The sequence below is a fragment of the Oryzias melastigma genome, linkage group LG2 (genome assembly GCF_002922805.2).
Source record: "Oryzias melastigma strain HK-1 linkage group LG2, ASM292280v2, whole genome shotgun sequence".
NCBI lineage: Eukaryota > Metazoa > Chordata > Actinopteri > Beloniformes > Adrianichthyidae > Oryzias > Oryzias melastigma.
In genome coordinates, this window is record NC_050513.1 from 15157397 (window position 1) to 15172535 (window position 15139).

At 40.3% G+C, this 15139-nt stretch overlaps 2 protein-coding genes across 3 annotated transcripts in view; both read left to right on the plus strand.

Annotated features, from left to right (window-relative positions):
• The window catches only part of rpgrb (retinitis pigmentosa GTPase regulator b), a 12095-nt gene extending 2128 nt beyond the window's left edge, over positions 1 to 9967 (plus strand). Inside the window, exons 4-14 of the mRNA XM_024288868.2 lie at positions 16 to 109; positions 190 to 348; positions 2333 to 2482; positions 2865 to 3023; positions 3746 to 3901; positions 4489 to 4613; positions 4781 to 4972; positions 5057 to 5228; positions 5716 to 5810; positions 5906 to 5965; positions 8195 to 9967. Of these exons, the coding sequence (XP_024144636.1) occupies positions 16 to 109; positions 190 to 348; positions 2333 to 2482; positions 2865 to 3023; positions 3746 to 3901; positions 4489 to 4613; positions 4781 to 4972; positions 5057 to 5228; positions 5716 to 5810; positions 5906 to 5965; positions 8195 to 9856 (3024 nt within the window). The 3' untranslated portion in view covers positions 9857 to 9967. The remainder of the gene's footprint in view (positions 1 to 15; positions 110 to 189; positions 349 to 2332; positions 2483 to 2864; positions 3024 to 3745; positions 3902 to 4488; positions 4614 to 4780; positions 4973 to 5056; positions 5229 to 5715; positions 5811 to 5905; positions 5966 to 8194) is intronic.
• Positions 9968 to 12635: 2668 nt separating this feature from the next.
• LOC112156832 (dynein light chain Tctex-type 1) overlaps positions 12636 to 15139 on the plus strand; it is a 4055-nt gene continuing 1551 nt past the window's right edge. Inside the window, exons 1-4 of one of the 2 annotated variants that reach the window (XM_024289220.2) lie at positions 12636 to 12820; positions 13055 to 13096; positions 13581 to 13704; positions 13817 to 13894. In XM_024289220.2, coding sequence (XP_024144988.1) covers positions 12794 to 12820; positions 13055 to 13096; positions 13581 to 13704; positions 13817 to 13894 — 271 coding nt within the window. In that variant the 5' untranslated portion in view covers positions 12636 to 12793. The remainder of the gene's footprint in view (positions 12821 to 13054; positions 13097 to 13580; positions 13705 to 13816; positions 13895 to 15139) is intronic. The other variant, XM_024289221.2, reaches the window with a different exon arrangement.

Genomic DNA, 15139 nt, shown 5'->3' on the forward strand with positions numbered 1-15139 from the left:
TTTGGGTTATGATATAATATTTTAATCCAATCCTGTTGCGTTTCAGCCCTAAAGTCTGAGCGGGTCAAGCTGGTGGCCTGCGGGCGGAACCACACGCTCGTCTGCACAGGTTTGGCGCCCCGTCTGCAGCGTTTCCGCCCTGTGTCGGCGCGGCGTTTGGTTGACGTGTGTGTTTGGTTTGCGCCGCAGCGCAGGGACACGTGTTCGCGAGCGGCGGCAACAGCGAGGGGCAGCTGGGGCTCGGCGACTGCGAGGAGAGGACGTCCTTCCAGAGAGTGCAGTTCTTCGACTCCCAGGGAGCGGTCCAGATGCTCGCCGCCGGGTCCAACACCTCCGCCGCGCTCACAGGTCACTCAGACCATGCTGTCTATACATGTCATTTTGTTTTTTTCCTTTTTTATAAATATTTTCGAATAAAACTAAAAGAACGAGTTTCAGACGACATTACCTTTCAAAATAAATGTATTTGAATTAAGATTAAGATTTAAGTTTTTTGTTCTTTTATAAACAAAATGTTTAACCGTTTTTGTCTTTTCAAATCTCATTTTGTATCATTCAGAAATATTTCTGCTTATGACATATCTGGGGTGACCAACACAGCTTACATAAATGCAAAAGCCAAAAATACGACAAAAGCCAAAGCACAATGACAAAAGCCAACAACACGATAGCATAAGTCGAAGCATGGTAACAAATGCCAAAACACTAGGACAAAAGCCGAAGCACAATAACAAAAGCTACATCAAGACAACAAAACACAAAAGAAATTGTCTTATCATTGTGCTTCAGCTTTGTCATTATACTTCAGCTTTTGTCGTCGTGCTTCAGCTTTTGTTGTCGTGCTTCAGCTTTTGTCATCATGCTTCGGCTTTTATCATGCTTCAGCTTTTGTCGTCATGCTTCGTCTTTTGCTGTGGTGCTTCAGCTTTTGTTGTCGTGCTTCAGCTTTTGTCGTCGTGCTTCAGCTTTTTTCATCATGCTTCGGCTTTTACCATGCTTCAGCTTTTGTCGTCATGCTTTGATTTTTGCCATCGTGCTTCGGCTTTTGTCGTTTTACTTCAGCTTTTGTCGTCATGCTTTGATTTTTGCCATCGTACTTCAGCTTTTGTCGCAATGCTTCGGCTTTTGTCATCGTGCTTCAGCTTTTGTTGTCGTGCTTCAGCTTTTGTCATCATGCTTTGTCTTTTGCTGTCGGGCTTCAGCTTTTGTTGTAGTGGTTCGGCTTTTATCATGCTTCAGCTTTTGTCGTCATGCTTTGATTTTTGCCATCGTGCTTCGGCTTTTGTCGTTTTACTTCAGCTTTTGTCATCATGCTTAGGCTTTTACCATGCTTCATGCTTCTTTTGTCATCATGCTTTGATTTTTGCCATCGTAGTTCAGCTTTTGTCGCAATGCTTCGGCTTTTGTCGTCGTGCTTCGGCTTTTGTCATGCTTCAGCTTTTGTCGTAATGTTCTGACTTTTGCTGTCGGGCTTCAGCTTTTGTCATCATGCTTCGGCTTTCATCATGCTTCAGCATTTGTCGTCGTGCTTCAGCATTTGTCGTCGTGCTTCGGCATTTGTCGTCGTGCTTTGGCTTTTGTTATCATGCTTCGACTTTTATCATTGTGCTTTGGCTTTTGTCCTCATACTTCGGCTTTTGTCGACGTGCTTCTTCATTTGTCATCGTGCTTTGGCTTTTGTTGTCATGCTTCGACTTTTGTAGTCTTGCTTCAGGTTTTGTTTTCGTGTTTCGGCTTTTGTCGACGTGCTTCGGCTTTTGTCGACGTGCTTCGGCTTTAGTCGACGTGGTTCGGCATTTGTAATTGTGCTTTGGCTTTTGTTGTCATGCTTTGACTTTTGTAGTCTTGTTTCGGCTTTTGTTGTCATGCTTCGGCTTTGGTTGTCGTGCCTCGACTTTTGTCGTTGTGCTTCAGCTTTTGTTGTTGTGCTACGGCTTATGTCATCGTGTTGATCTGCTTTTATTGTCTTGTCGGCTTTTGTTGTCGTGCTTCAACTTTTTTCGTTGTGCTGTGGCTTTTGCATTTATGTGAGCTCTATCGGCCACCGTGCATAATTTCACATATATTATTTATATTGTTGTAATTTTTATACTTTTCTTCAAATACTCGACCTAATATAAACAAAAGTGTCTAATTTATGCTGGTCTGTAAAAAACTATAGGCATATTTAAATCAGAGCAACACCTGAATTCTCATAATTTTGTAATGATTTAAAAACTGACTGTCAATGTAAATGTGATCAATAAATTTAAAAAAAATAGTTGCTAAATTGCTGCACTGCTGAGCTGTCACGGTAGCCTCTGTGTTGACTGTTTCTTCTCGTTCGCTGCAGCGAGCGGGAAGCTCTTCATGTGGGGCGACAACTCGGAGGGTCAGATCGGTTTGGGCAAAGAGAGCCAAGCGTCGTCGCCCCAGGAAGTGGGCGTGGGACGGCCCATCCGCTGGGTGTCCTGTGGCTACTACCACTCCGCCTTCGTGACAGGTGAGCTCCTGCCAAGACATGAGACACACTCTGATGAAAACTGTGTTTTAAATATATTCTTTCTCATGTTGGACAACAAATATAAAGAAAATTCATCTTAAAATTGTATTTTTGGAGAATTTCTTTATTCAAATCACAGTGAATCAGTGAAAAAAATGCAGTTTAAAAAAACAGTTTTATCATTTTTGTTGCACTAGTTATTAGCTTGGAGCTGTGAGGGGCTGTAAGCTAGCGGGGGAGAGTGTAAACTGATGGGCGACGGGGAGTGGGGGCGGCCTTAGTCTGTGCCAACAGCTCAACAACTTATAGGCAAATTTTTAATGAACTCCTGTAGGAAATATGTCTTGAGGTAGCTGTTATTTTCTGTGCTGGGTCCCTGCAGTAGACGGATCTCTGTACACGTTCGGCGAGCGGGACAGCGGGAAGCTGGGCCTCGGCACCGAGCAGCTGTCCGGGCACCGGCTCCCTCAGAGGGTGAAGAGCATCAAGGAGGCGGTCAGCCAAGTAGCCTGTGGGGGCGGCCACACGGTGGCGCTAACAGGTGAGCTGAGAGGGTCACTGAGAAGGAAACAAAGTTTTTAATTCCAACATTTTTGTTTTAAAAAAAATAGTGGTCAATTTTCATAATTATTAAATTGTCTTTTTTTTTTTACAATAATTCCTATATTCATTTTTTCTAAACAATTACACAAATTAAAATCTATTACTGGAAAAAATGTAAATTATTCTTTGAATGAATGTAAAAGACAAATAAAATACTCCATATATACATTTTTAATTCATTATTTTATCGTTTGTTTTTTTCATGGTCTTTCTTGATTGATATTTTTCTGTTTTAATTTTTTTTAAATATTTTTCAAGTTGTCAGATTTCTTTATATAATTTGTATATTCTGTTTTTTAATAATTAAATAAATTAAAATCTGGTTTTGAATATTTTTTATTCTAATGTTTAGTTTATTTTATAATAATACCCTTATTTTTTTCAATATATTGTTAGGTTTTCTTATATCTTTTTTATAATCTGTTTTTTAATCACTATATGAAGTAAAATCTGATTTAGAAAAATTTTGACATTAATCTTTGGATGACTTAAAAAGACATAAAAAAAAATTCAAAAAAGCAAGAATGTTAAAAAGAAAACAAAAAATCTATTCCAGATGCAATCTTATTGTTATGATAGCATTAAAAGTGTATTTCCAAATAAATGAATCAAAGTCAGTGGTTGAGTAATGCCGTCGTGTTTGTGGTTCCTTTCTTTTAGATGATGGCGTGTTCACTTTCGGCCTCGGTCAGTTCGGGCAGCTCGGTCACGGCACGTTCATTTTCGAGTCCCGCCTGCCGCGGCTGGTCGAGCATTTCAGGAAGGGGCGAGTGTGCCAGGTGGCATGCGGGGAAAACCACACGGCTGTGATCACAGGTGAACAACGCCACCGCTCAACGTGTATGGTGGGGCAAAAACCAGTTTAGTCAGACACATATATATATATATATATATATATATATATACACGCAGTATATATATATACACATATACATACATATATACACACACACACACATATATATATATATAAATATATAAGTGTGTGTGTATATATATATATATATATATATATATATATATATATATATATATATATATATATACACGCAGTATATATATATACACGCAGTATATATATATATACACATATACATACATATATACACACACACACACACACACATATATATATATATATATATATACGCAGTATATATATACACATATACATACATATATACACACACACACACACACCCACACATATATATATATGTGTGTATGTATTCATATAGCCTCTGAAAGACACTGTGTGCTGGGTGTAGGGCTGGCGCTCAGGCTTCCTGGGTTCAATTCCCTGTATATTGTTCCGTGAGGGAAAAAAGTATATATATATATATATATATATATATATGTTCTTATGGGTCATTTTATTACTGAAAAACAAAATCCTCTCTCAGATGGTGGTTTACTCTACACTTTTGGGGATGGACGACATGGAAAACTGGCCCTGGGGGAGGAAAACTTCACCAACCAGTTCAAGCCCACTTTGTGTCCGCGGTTCCTTGACTGCAACGTTCAGGCGGTGGGTGTCAGTTTCTCTGCATTTGTTATAGTTTCTTTTTTTTTTTTTTTAATTGTTTACATTGTATAGCTGAGTTTGTTGAACTATTAGTTTTTCCTAAAGTTTTCGATCAGAGAAACTGCAGCGGGTGGAGAATCCTCTGAATCTGAAGCTCCCTCTCCGCCCAGGTGTCGTGCGGCGGCTGTCACATGGTCGTGTTTGCCCGACCGAGGGGCCCGGGCCGCGCTGACGTGACCCTGGAGGACGACGACGTGACTCTGGACCTCCTGGAGCAGCCGTACGCGGACATGCTGGTTGACGCAAACGGCTCCGCCACCCTCCAGAGGAAGCTCTCCGCCCGGGTTCGCAGGAGGGAGCGGGTGGGTGTTTCCTCCTTAGCATTTACACAATCACTAAGAAGACGTATTAATGTAGCTCCTCCCCCTCACTTCCTGTCTGGGCAGGAGCGATCTCCAGACCACTTAGGCGCCATGTTTCGAACGATGCCCGCCACCACGGCTGGCACGCTTCTGCCTTCACTTCCTGTCTCCAGCCAGACCATCCCCCCCAGGCTGCCCCCACCCGAGCTCAGACACAGAAAAGTGCTGAACGGCAGGGAAGACGCGAGCCAGCAGGGTACCAAACACATCCACACATCAGCAGGAACTTTTTTATTTTAGTTCATTCTTTAATATAAAAAAATTAATAATTTTGTTAATTTGTTTTTAGTTATTTTTTTTCGTTTTTTTTGCTTAAATGTAATTTTAAATAGATTTAGTAATTATTTAATTTTTTTAACTAAAACTTGTTGCAGTTTTTCTGTCTGTCGTTGCATTTTATTTTGAAATTTGTTGCTAAAGAATCGACATTCGTCCATCAACGTCTCACTTTGATCATTTTAAACGTGTTTCCAGTTGTTTTTTAATCATGATTATGATGTTTTTAGCCAAAAATGGAAAAACTTTTTTTTTTTAGGACATAGTTTCTGCATTTTTTTATGATTTCTGTAAAGAAAACTTAACATTTTCAAAATAAAAGTACCTTGAAGTTAGAAATTGATTCCTTGTGGTTGCAGTTTTTTGTGTTTGCATTGGCGGCACATTCATGCTGTGCTTCGTTTCAGAGCAGACCGGGGGCGAGGAGGGCGACGCCGTCGAGTCCATGACGGACACGGACAGCGTTAAAGGCCTGGGAGACACGACGGACTTCCTCAACATGGTGAGGCCTTCCCGAGTTCATCCCGGCGTTCCACACTCCTCTAAAACGGAGAGAAAAGCTTGACCTTTTTGGTTTTTGCTTGTTCTTCCTCGCAGACGCATGTGATGAAGATGGACCCCGGAGATAAAACGCTGTTTCTGGCTCCGCTGCTGAAGGTGACTCCCACTTTAATGCCATCTCTAAATTGTTCCAGCTTTTCCGTCTGCCTCCTCCTGGTCTTCTGGGTTCCTTAATCAGAACTCAGTCACTAGATTAGTGCTGACATAAACGATTATTTTAGTAGTCGACTAATCGGGTCATGCACAAACTGGATGTAAAGCACACATCTTAGCCATCATTAGCTTTAAACTAACTAAAAACTATATATATATATATATATATATATATATATATATATAGCATTACCTGCGATAATGATAGTGTGAATGCTGTAAGCTGAATTTGACCGCTGAAGATGCTAGTGAGGATTGCTGAAGATGCTGAAATTGATAGCTAAAATCGCTGAAGCTGATAGCCAGCTAAAATATTAGTTAAATGCCAAATTAGACTAAACAAAGTCTAAGTTAGTCAAAGCAGCTAGCATGTAGCTGAAATATTAGCTAAACCCCAAAACAGCCTAAAAAAAAGACTAAATTAGCCAAAGCAGTTAGCATGTAGCTGAAATATTAGCTAAACCCCAAAACAGCCTAAAAAAAAGACTAAATTAGCCAAAGCAGCTAGCATGTAGCTGAAATATTAGCTAAACCCCAAAACAGCCTAAAAAAACAGGAAACAAAATCCCAAATTAGCCCAAACAGCTAACATGTAGCTCAAATATTAGCTAAACTCTCAAATAGCCTAAACAGCAAAAAAGCCTAAATTAGCCAAAGCAGTTAGCATGTAGCTGAAATATTAGCTAAACCCCAAAACAGCCTAAAAAAAGACTAAATTAGCCAAAACAGGTAGCATGTAGCTCAAATATTAGCTAAACTCTCAAATAGCCTAAAAAGCAAAAAAAAAACCTAAATTAGCCAAAACAGCTAGCATGTAGCTAAAATATTAGCTAAACTCCAAAACAGCCTAAAAAGCAAAAAATCCTAAATTAGCCAGAACAGCTAACATGTAGCTAAAATATTAGCTTGTCTCCAAAACAGCCTAAAAATAACCTTAATAAATGCTAAATAGTCCAAAAAGGTAGCAGAATACTCAGATATTTTTATTTTACTACACCCTGACTCCATATAATATAAAGTAATGAATAATCGACTATTAAATTAGTCATTAACTATCTTAATAGTCGATTAGTCGCCAACTAATCGTGGCAGCCCTACACTAGATGAAGTTGACAAACATCAGATTTTTTTTTAAAATTCTCCACATTTTTATCTCAACAGCCGTCAAGTGAAATGTGCACAAACTGTTCACGTTTGTCCTTCCTTTTTTTAAATGTGACTTTAGCGACATCTAGTGGCACAGAATGAAAACTGCAGTGAAAATTTGAAGTTTGAAAACAGTTTCTGCTTCGCTCTTGATTGGCTGATTTCATTGGTTGTATTAAAGATCTGTAAGTGTGACGTCATTATCTATAGAAAATCCAGCTCCAATGGAATGAAATCAATTCAGTTGCCTTTTCTTAATTTTGGCAATGTGGACGCCGCCATCTTGGAGCCAAACATCGTTAGTTTAGTTCGAGTGGAATCCAAATTTTTCCCTCCAATTGGGGGGCATTAACATTTCATTGAATTTTAATATGCCTCTCTGCCCTTAGTATGATCTTTACTATTATGTTTTTTAGAATAATTGTCAACGTCTGTCCGCTGACAACAGATTAAAAATAGCTGCTGGGTTAACTGGCCCAAATAAATAAATAAAACTGAATTAAAGCGAACTTTTAAACTCAACACTAACACATAAAGCCACAGATTATTTGAAATCTTGTTCATTTCCTCATCAGTGATTCACAACTTCCCAGAAAGAGATTCAAAATGTGCAGATTTCCTTCATTTAGCACCAGTCGTTTCTGATCAGAGTCACATCGAAGTACAAGAACTACCAGGACACCGTTTCCCACAATGCATTGTTTTGTAGTCGACAAGGCAGCTTGCAGCCAGATTTTCAGCAGTACCTGCCTGGCTGGGCCCCTCTTGTTGCGATATTTTCACGATGGTTGACAAGTGACGTCTGAGTCAAAACTACCCAACATGCACTGCAATCCAGGCGATCTGCGCAGCGCTGCGTCCGCCTGCATGATCTCAACCTCACCTAATAACTCTCCATTTGGAGAAACTAGAATTCACCTCACACAGAAATGTTTTATTTATTTTTTTACTATTTTATTTTAATTATTATTTTAATTGTATTATGTTTTATTTGTTTAACTTCTGCTCGTCTCTTTTCCTCTCTAATGCCCGCCCCTTTTCTCCTCTGTTGCCGGGGAAAAGTCAAAGGGTAAGGCTTTAACAGAGCAGCGTCAAAGAAAGGCCGGGCGGCCGTCCAATCAGAGCAGCTTCTCTTCCACGTCTCCGTCGCGTAAGAGCAGCGGGGAGGATCGGAGGAGACGCGCTCGGCTCTCTCAGAGCGAGCAGCGGTGGAAGAAGAACAAGGAGAACCTGATCGTGGTCGGGGAGGAGGTGAAGGGGAGGTCCAAGGAAGTGAAAACTCCCAACGCCACGCGTGAGTCGCGCCCTGGAGCGAGTCGGGGTCAACGACAGGCGAGCGGGAAGCAGAATCTCACAGAGAATAAAGTTAAGAAGAACAAAACACCTGTAGACGAAGAGAAGAGCTCGGCGAGCTCCAGACTTTCCTCTGAGAAAACACGCAAACAGGAAGTAGTTTTATCTAAGAAATCGAAGAACGAGAAAAACCGAAAAGAGGCTCAGAAGACGCCGGACCTCCGTCCGCTCGCAGCAGCCGCCGCCCTCGCAGCAGGAGCCACCGTCATCCAAGCGATGGGTTCCAGGAGTGTCTCCAGCTCGCCCTCGCCGCCTGAGAGCGGCCGCGGCGTCCTGCAATCGAGGAGCAGAGAGTCCGACTGCACCGAGCCGGACCGCAAGTCCACCGTCAGCATCAACGTAATCCCAGCATCGCATAGCCCCGAACAGAGGACGAGTCAGGACGAAGAGGAGCTGAGTCTGGACCCCAGTGAGGGGCGGAGCAACTCGGCAGCAGCACACGAGGAAGAGGAGGAGGAAGATGAGGAAGATGAGCGTGCTGATGTTGGTGAAAAAGATTCTGCCAGCTCTGACGAGGATGAAGAAGAAGACGACCTTCAGCCAGAGGAAGAGGAGGAAGACGAGAGTGGCGCTGAGGAAGAGGAGGAGAGAACGAGCGGGGCGACCGAGACCGAACCAGAGAGCGAGGAGAGAGGGAGCACGAGCAGAGAGGCCGAGGAAGAGGACGAGGAAGAGCGGGGCTCCAGTCAGGAGACGGAGAGCAGAGGGGCGGGGACTGAAGCTGAAGAAGAGGAGGGGGATGAAAGTTCAGAGAAGGAGGAAGACGAGGACGAAGGGGAGGAAGGTTCAGAGAAGGAGGAAGAAGAAGAAGAAGAAGAAGAAGAGGATGATGATGAACGTGAGACGCTGAAATCCTCAGAGGAGAAAGACGAGACGGAGGAAGAGGAGGAAGAAGAGGATGACTCAGAGGCAGAGAGTGAAGAAGAGGAGGAGGAAGAAGACAAAGAGGAAGAAGAAGACAATGAGGAGGAAGAAGATGAGAAGGAAGAAAGTGAGGAAGAAAGTGAGGAAGAGAAGGAAGAAGAGGAAGGAAATGAAGAGGAAGAGGAGGAGAAGGACAGTGAAAGTGAGGAAGAAGAACATACAAATAGCAATGAGGAGGAGGCAGAAGAAGCTGAAGAGGAGGATGATCCCGATACGGAGGAGGAGGAGGAGGAGGAGGAGGAGGAGGAGGAAGAGGAGGTTAGGAAGAAGAAAAAGTCTGCAGGAGCAAAAAGACCGAATGTTAAATCTGCAGCGAAGAGCAGAGGAAGATCCGGAGGTCAAGGCCCGACCGGGGGAGAGGAAGAGGAGTTCTGGGACGACGTTCTCCCCCAATATCTCAATCTGAAATAATCCAATCGCTTCTGTTATCCATCGATTGATCGGAATATTTGGAGAAAAAAAAATTCTGTTCATGAAACGACTCATTTTTTTAAACTTTTAAACTAAAAAAAAAAAGAAAAACTTGTTTTGCTGTTTTCATTTTTTTCCTTTGTTTTTATTAGTATTTTACATCTGAAAAGTTTTAACTTTTTATGTTTCTTTAGCTCCACATCCATTAAATTATGAGGCAAAACAAACTGTCAGGATTTACTGCTTTATTTTGGTAGTCTTTCCCATCACTTCCTTCCTGTTGATCTCTGCTGTTGCTTTTAAAACGTTTGCCTCCTTCTTTTCTTGTGTTATATTTCTTTAAAACCTTTTTTCTGTTTAGTGCTTCAAATGTAATCATCCTCTCCAATTCACTTTCTTGATCTTTGTCAAACTCACACTTTAACATTTCCTTGTGGATATCTGTGTTTTTATTTGTTTGATTTTTTTAAGTAAAATTATCTGTGTTTTGGTAAACATTTTGTTTGTATTTTTTAATCACATTTTATTTTTTTCCAAGAAAATTTGTGATAACTTCTTCAAACTCTTCACAATAGACAAAGCTCTTGAGGCTTTTATTTTGAAATAGATCAACAAATCAACCCTGTTGGATCAAACATCAATTCAGATTCTTAGAAAGCTTTGTTTGTTAGAAAATAGGGAAAATTGTCATAGTTTTTTGTTAAAAAAAATGTTCCATTAGCTTTGGTGCAGCAGGAGGATTTGAAAACAGGTTCGTTGTCTTTTTTTTTTTCGTATGTTTTAGAAATTTCCCATCATCCTTTGCTGTCGTCTAGAAAAGCTCGTCTTTTTTGTAGTTTTAGTCCCTCGTAGAGGCGTGGTAGTGGCTAAACCCCAAAATTAGGAAGCTTTGAGTAAAACAAAATAATAAAAATAAATTAAAAATGTGTGTTTTTGTTGCTAGCAGGATACAGCAGAGACTCCAAGCAAAAACGAAGATGAAGATGAAGAGGAGGAGGAGGAGTCTGAGGATGACGATGCTGGAGAAGAGGAGAAAGAAACGCCGGCGGAACCCCAGTCCAACCACGTAAACGCAACCCCCAACTGATGTTCTTCAGAAGTATCTGTTAGCGTGAATAGCGTGATCCTTCCTTGCAGTCGGAGGAGGCGGAGCCTGAGGAGATGGAGAAGGAAGGAACGCTCGGTGAGGAAGGTCCCGCCGAGCCCCCCGGCTCGAGTAGCGAGGCAAAGGCAAACGAGGATCCCAAACCAGCCAATGGGGAGCCAGACTCCAATCCAAAGATCCAAACAGGCGCCAACAAGAAGGTAGAGTCTATTCTAAAGTGACGTTCTGAGGCGGATAAAGATTAGAGATAAAAAAGGAAAATGTCCTCTTCTGTCCTCAGCTCTCGCTCCTCTGGCGGTTTTCCTCCTCCAAGCAGATCTCGGCTGAGGGAGCCGACAAATCCGTCCACGGCTCCAGAGGGCCTCGTTCAGGAGCCTGCATCCTGTTGTGACCTAAATAAACAACTCTGCAGAGTGAAGTTTTCAGAAGGTTACTAAAGGTCAACGTCTGAATCTGACAGCCTTAAGAAATGCACAAAAACGTTTTCCAAATGTTTGTCTCAAAGTTTTTACTCTATTTTTATGTCATTTTGGACTATTAAACTGAAGATTCATGAACAAATTTACTGTGAAACCCTTATATTCTTAGTTAAATCTTTTATTTTGAAAGAGTTCCCAATTATATTTTAATCATGATTAGGTTGTTTTTTTTAGGCCGAAATAGAAAAAAAATCCTATGTCGTTTTTTAGAATATAGTTTCTGCACAGAGACACCCCGCCCCCACTTCCCAACTGTTTACACGTTCTCCCACTAGCTTACAGCCCCTCACAACCCTAACCTCATATTATAGGTGCAACAAAAAGGGCGAGCAATATAGGAGCTATCCAGCTTTGTCAGATGTCAGCTCAGATGAGGAAAATTCTGATGATTATGGGTCTATTTGTCTACAAGTGGATGTATCAGAATGGAGCAGAGCAGGGAGGTTGTGGCCTTCTGCGTCACAAATATGTTTTTAATAAAAAGAAATACTCAGGACATCCATTCATTTTCTTTATAAATGTCCTCCATCGTCAGAAAAACAATGTTAAAAGCAGTTTTCATCTTCAGATTTTTGTTTGGAAATGTGAACAAATTCAGGAAATCTTTCAATTCAGATTTTCCTTTTTTTTTTTTTTTTTTACTACTTTTTTACTTTAAATGTAAGTTGTTCTTTCATCCACATCTGAGTGTGTGTATCATTTTTTCACAGTGAATATTTATTGGTCCTGAAGCACATTTGCACTTTCTCCTCTGACCACTTTTTATATACTTCAAAGCAGAGATTTTGTGAAAACAAAAACTGTTATATTTTTTATCCTTTTGATTAATCTGAAAACAATAAAGAGTTTTGATACGTAATAAATTAGATTTGTGTCTGTTTTTCTTCTCTTTAAAGGAACTTGACAAAACGTGTGATGATTAAAAATAATCACATATTTATATTTTAATTATATTTAACATTTTGGATCAAAAAACCTTAACAGATGTGGGTTGTTAAGTTTTTAAGTAAGTGTAAAAAAAAGAAAACTTCTAATTGATTTATTCATAATATTTACACATATTTATCATTTCTATTTGTCTCAAAATGCTGTTTGTATGTCACCCTTGGCCATAACCTCTAAGTAATGTATAAAAATAATTTTTAAATTGTTTTATTTTGTAAAGTCAACGGAAACCAGTAGATGGCAGCCGTGAGACGCTGGGAAGCAGCTCTTCCGGTGGCGTCTCTGACTGTTACGTCATCACGCAAACAGGAAGTCCCGGGCGCTCCCTTGTTTTCGTTCCATGAAACCTTTATTTCTCGCCTGAAAACTGAGCCTTTAGATTTGTCGGAGCTGTGACAAAAGTTGGGAATGGAAGATTTTCATAACGGAAACGAGGTTTGCTCCTTTAATTAAATAAATTAATGCTATTTTTAAAGCTAAAGTAGCGAGAAGCTAACTACTTGTTTGCTAACAACGCTCGCTACTCCTAAAGTTGTCACAAAAATATACATAACTGTATTTATTCTTTTATTTGCGAATATTTTTTTGCAAGTAAAAACGCAATTTTTGAAAAAAAAAATATTTCCTTCATGTTTACAAATAATTTTTATTCATTTATTTTTAATCCAGGGCTCTTTTAACTCTGAGGAAACGGATGGAATCGTTAAAGAGGTACTGTTAGCTTTAAACACATTAGGCTCATATTTTTATCACTAGCTTGTATTTATAAAGGCTCACAACAGTCACTAACTTTTACATTCTGTCTTGTATTTTCAACAAATTATCCTTAATTGTGATTTATGTGTCCTTTTCTGCAGCTTTGGAAGGAAGACATAATTTAAATCAACATTGATGACGTAGTTTCAACTAAACTTCCTTTATTTCTCAGTAGTTAATTTTCATTTTAATTAATAAATAAATCAGGGACATTTTTGTCCTATTTTATCAAGTACAGTAAAACTTTGACTTCTTGTTTGTTTCTTATAACGAAGTATTTTTGAATGACCGCTTGCTTTTTTCAATGCAAATCTCAAGTTTTAGTTTTCTCTACTTTTAAGTCAACTAGGGTGGCGTTCTGCGTCCGCCGCCTAAGGTGAAGCAGCATGACTCCCTCATGACCGCACGCCTTAGAAATACCGCCTCTCTTTCAATCCAGTGCATCGAGAACGTGGTGGGAGGCGACGACTACAGCGCCAATCTGGTGAACAAGTGGACGGCCGGCATCGTGGAGCGCTGCCTCGCCCAGCTGGTCAAACAGGGGAAGCCGTACAAGTACATCGGTGAGAGCAGAGCGAGACCGATCTTCTAAAAGTCAGGATTAAGTCTACAAACTATTGTGACAGCGATCACATTACACACTCAGAAATGACTGAGAGTTTGTGTTTTGCACAGTGACGTGCGCCGTGATGCAGAAGACGGGCGCCGGACTTCACACGGCCAACTCCTGTTACTGGGACACGGCTATGGACGGTAGGTCGCATCAGTCACTCCTGGCTGTTTGTGTTGGACCACAAATTAATTCACAGAAGAACTAAAAACACTTAAAAACACCAGAAAGTTGCTCTCCAAATACGATTTCTAAGCAGTTTCTTCTTAAGGCGCCACTTCACGACCAAATCACTGATCCACACACAGATTTATAAAGGACTTTGTCATATAAGGCACTCCAAAACATAAAGCTGTAGCCAATCGACTCAAAGCCCCACCACCATGAAAAATTAGGAACCGTTACTAATAAATTTTATTTTTCATCTGGAATCAGTTTTAGGTTTGTGGTTTTATGTCCAGCAGCAACCCTGGGTCTCAAAAATTAAGTTATTTTTGCCATGCTGCCCCCGCCACTCACTCAAAAACTCACCCAAATGTCCTCACACTTTGTTCCCGGTGAAAATTTAATTTGGGGCATTGTAAGTATTAAGGTTGTGTAATGGCAAGAGTCTGGTGATACGATACGTATCCTGACATGTGTTTCATGATACGTATCACAATATATCTCAAATCTGTACCAGAACAATTTTTCCGTTTTTTTTTTTTTTTTTTTCTCCAAGAAAATGGCCAAAAAAATCATTTTATTTAATAATCACAACATTAAGCACTGCAACTGTATCTCAAATTGAAGTTGCTTTTCTCCCCAAAAATATTCGTGCTTTTATTTTGGTAAATTAAGAAATATTTGTTTTTAAAATGAACAGTCAATATTGACTGATTTCCACGACGAAATATTTTTCAGGATAAGAAAAAAAAAAGTAGAAGGGAGGATCAATAGCCAACTAGCGGTCGGGGGGTTTGGCAAAAACAAAAGCAAATCGCTGAAAGACGCTTATAAATAATAGATTAAATATCGTCTTGTATTGCCAAACAAAATTTTGCTAAATCGTTTTTTTCCTTACAGTCCTAGTGAATATATATGAATTTTTATTAGGAATGTTGTCGTGGTTAGCAAAAACCTCGGTTGCCAAGGAAATCCTAAAATGTACTTTTGCCGATTCTCCTAAAACTTACATACATTTGCTCGTCAGCCCCAGGTGACCATTATATAAAATGGTTGCTATGGAGATAAAACCAACAGAGAAGCCAACATTTCATGAATTTGTCACAAGCAGCTCTGACCAAGCTGGTAGAGGCAGAAGAGCGGGGGAAGGGAGTTAGTGAGTGTTCAATGCATCCTACGACGGCGGGGGCGGGTAGAGCCTTTGGGACTTAGAACTTGAGATA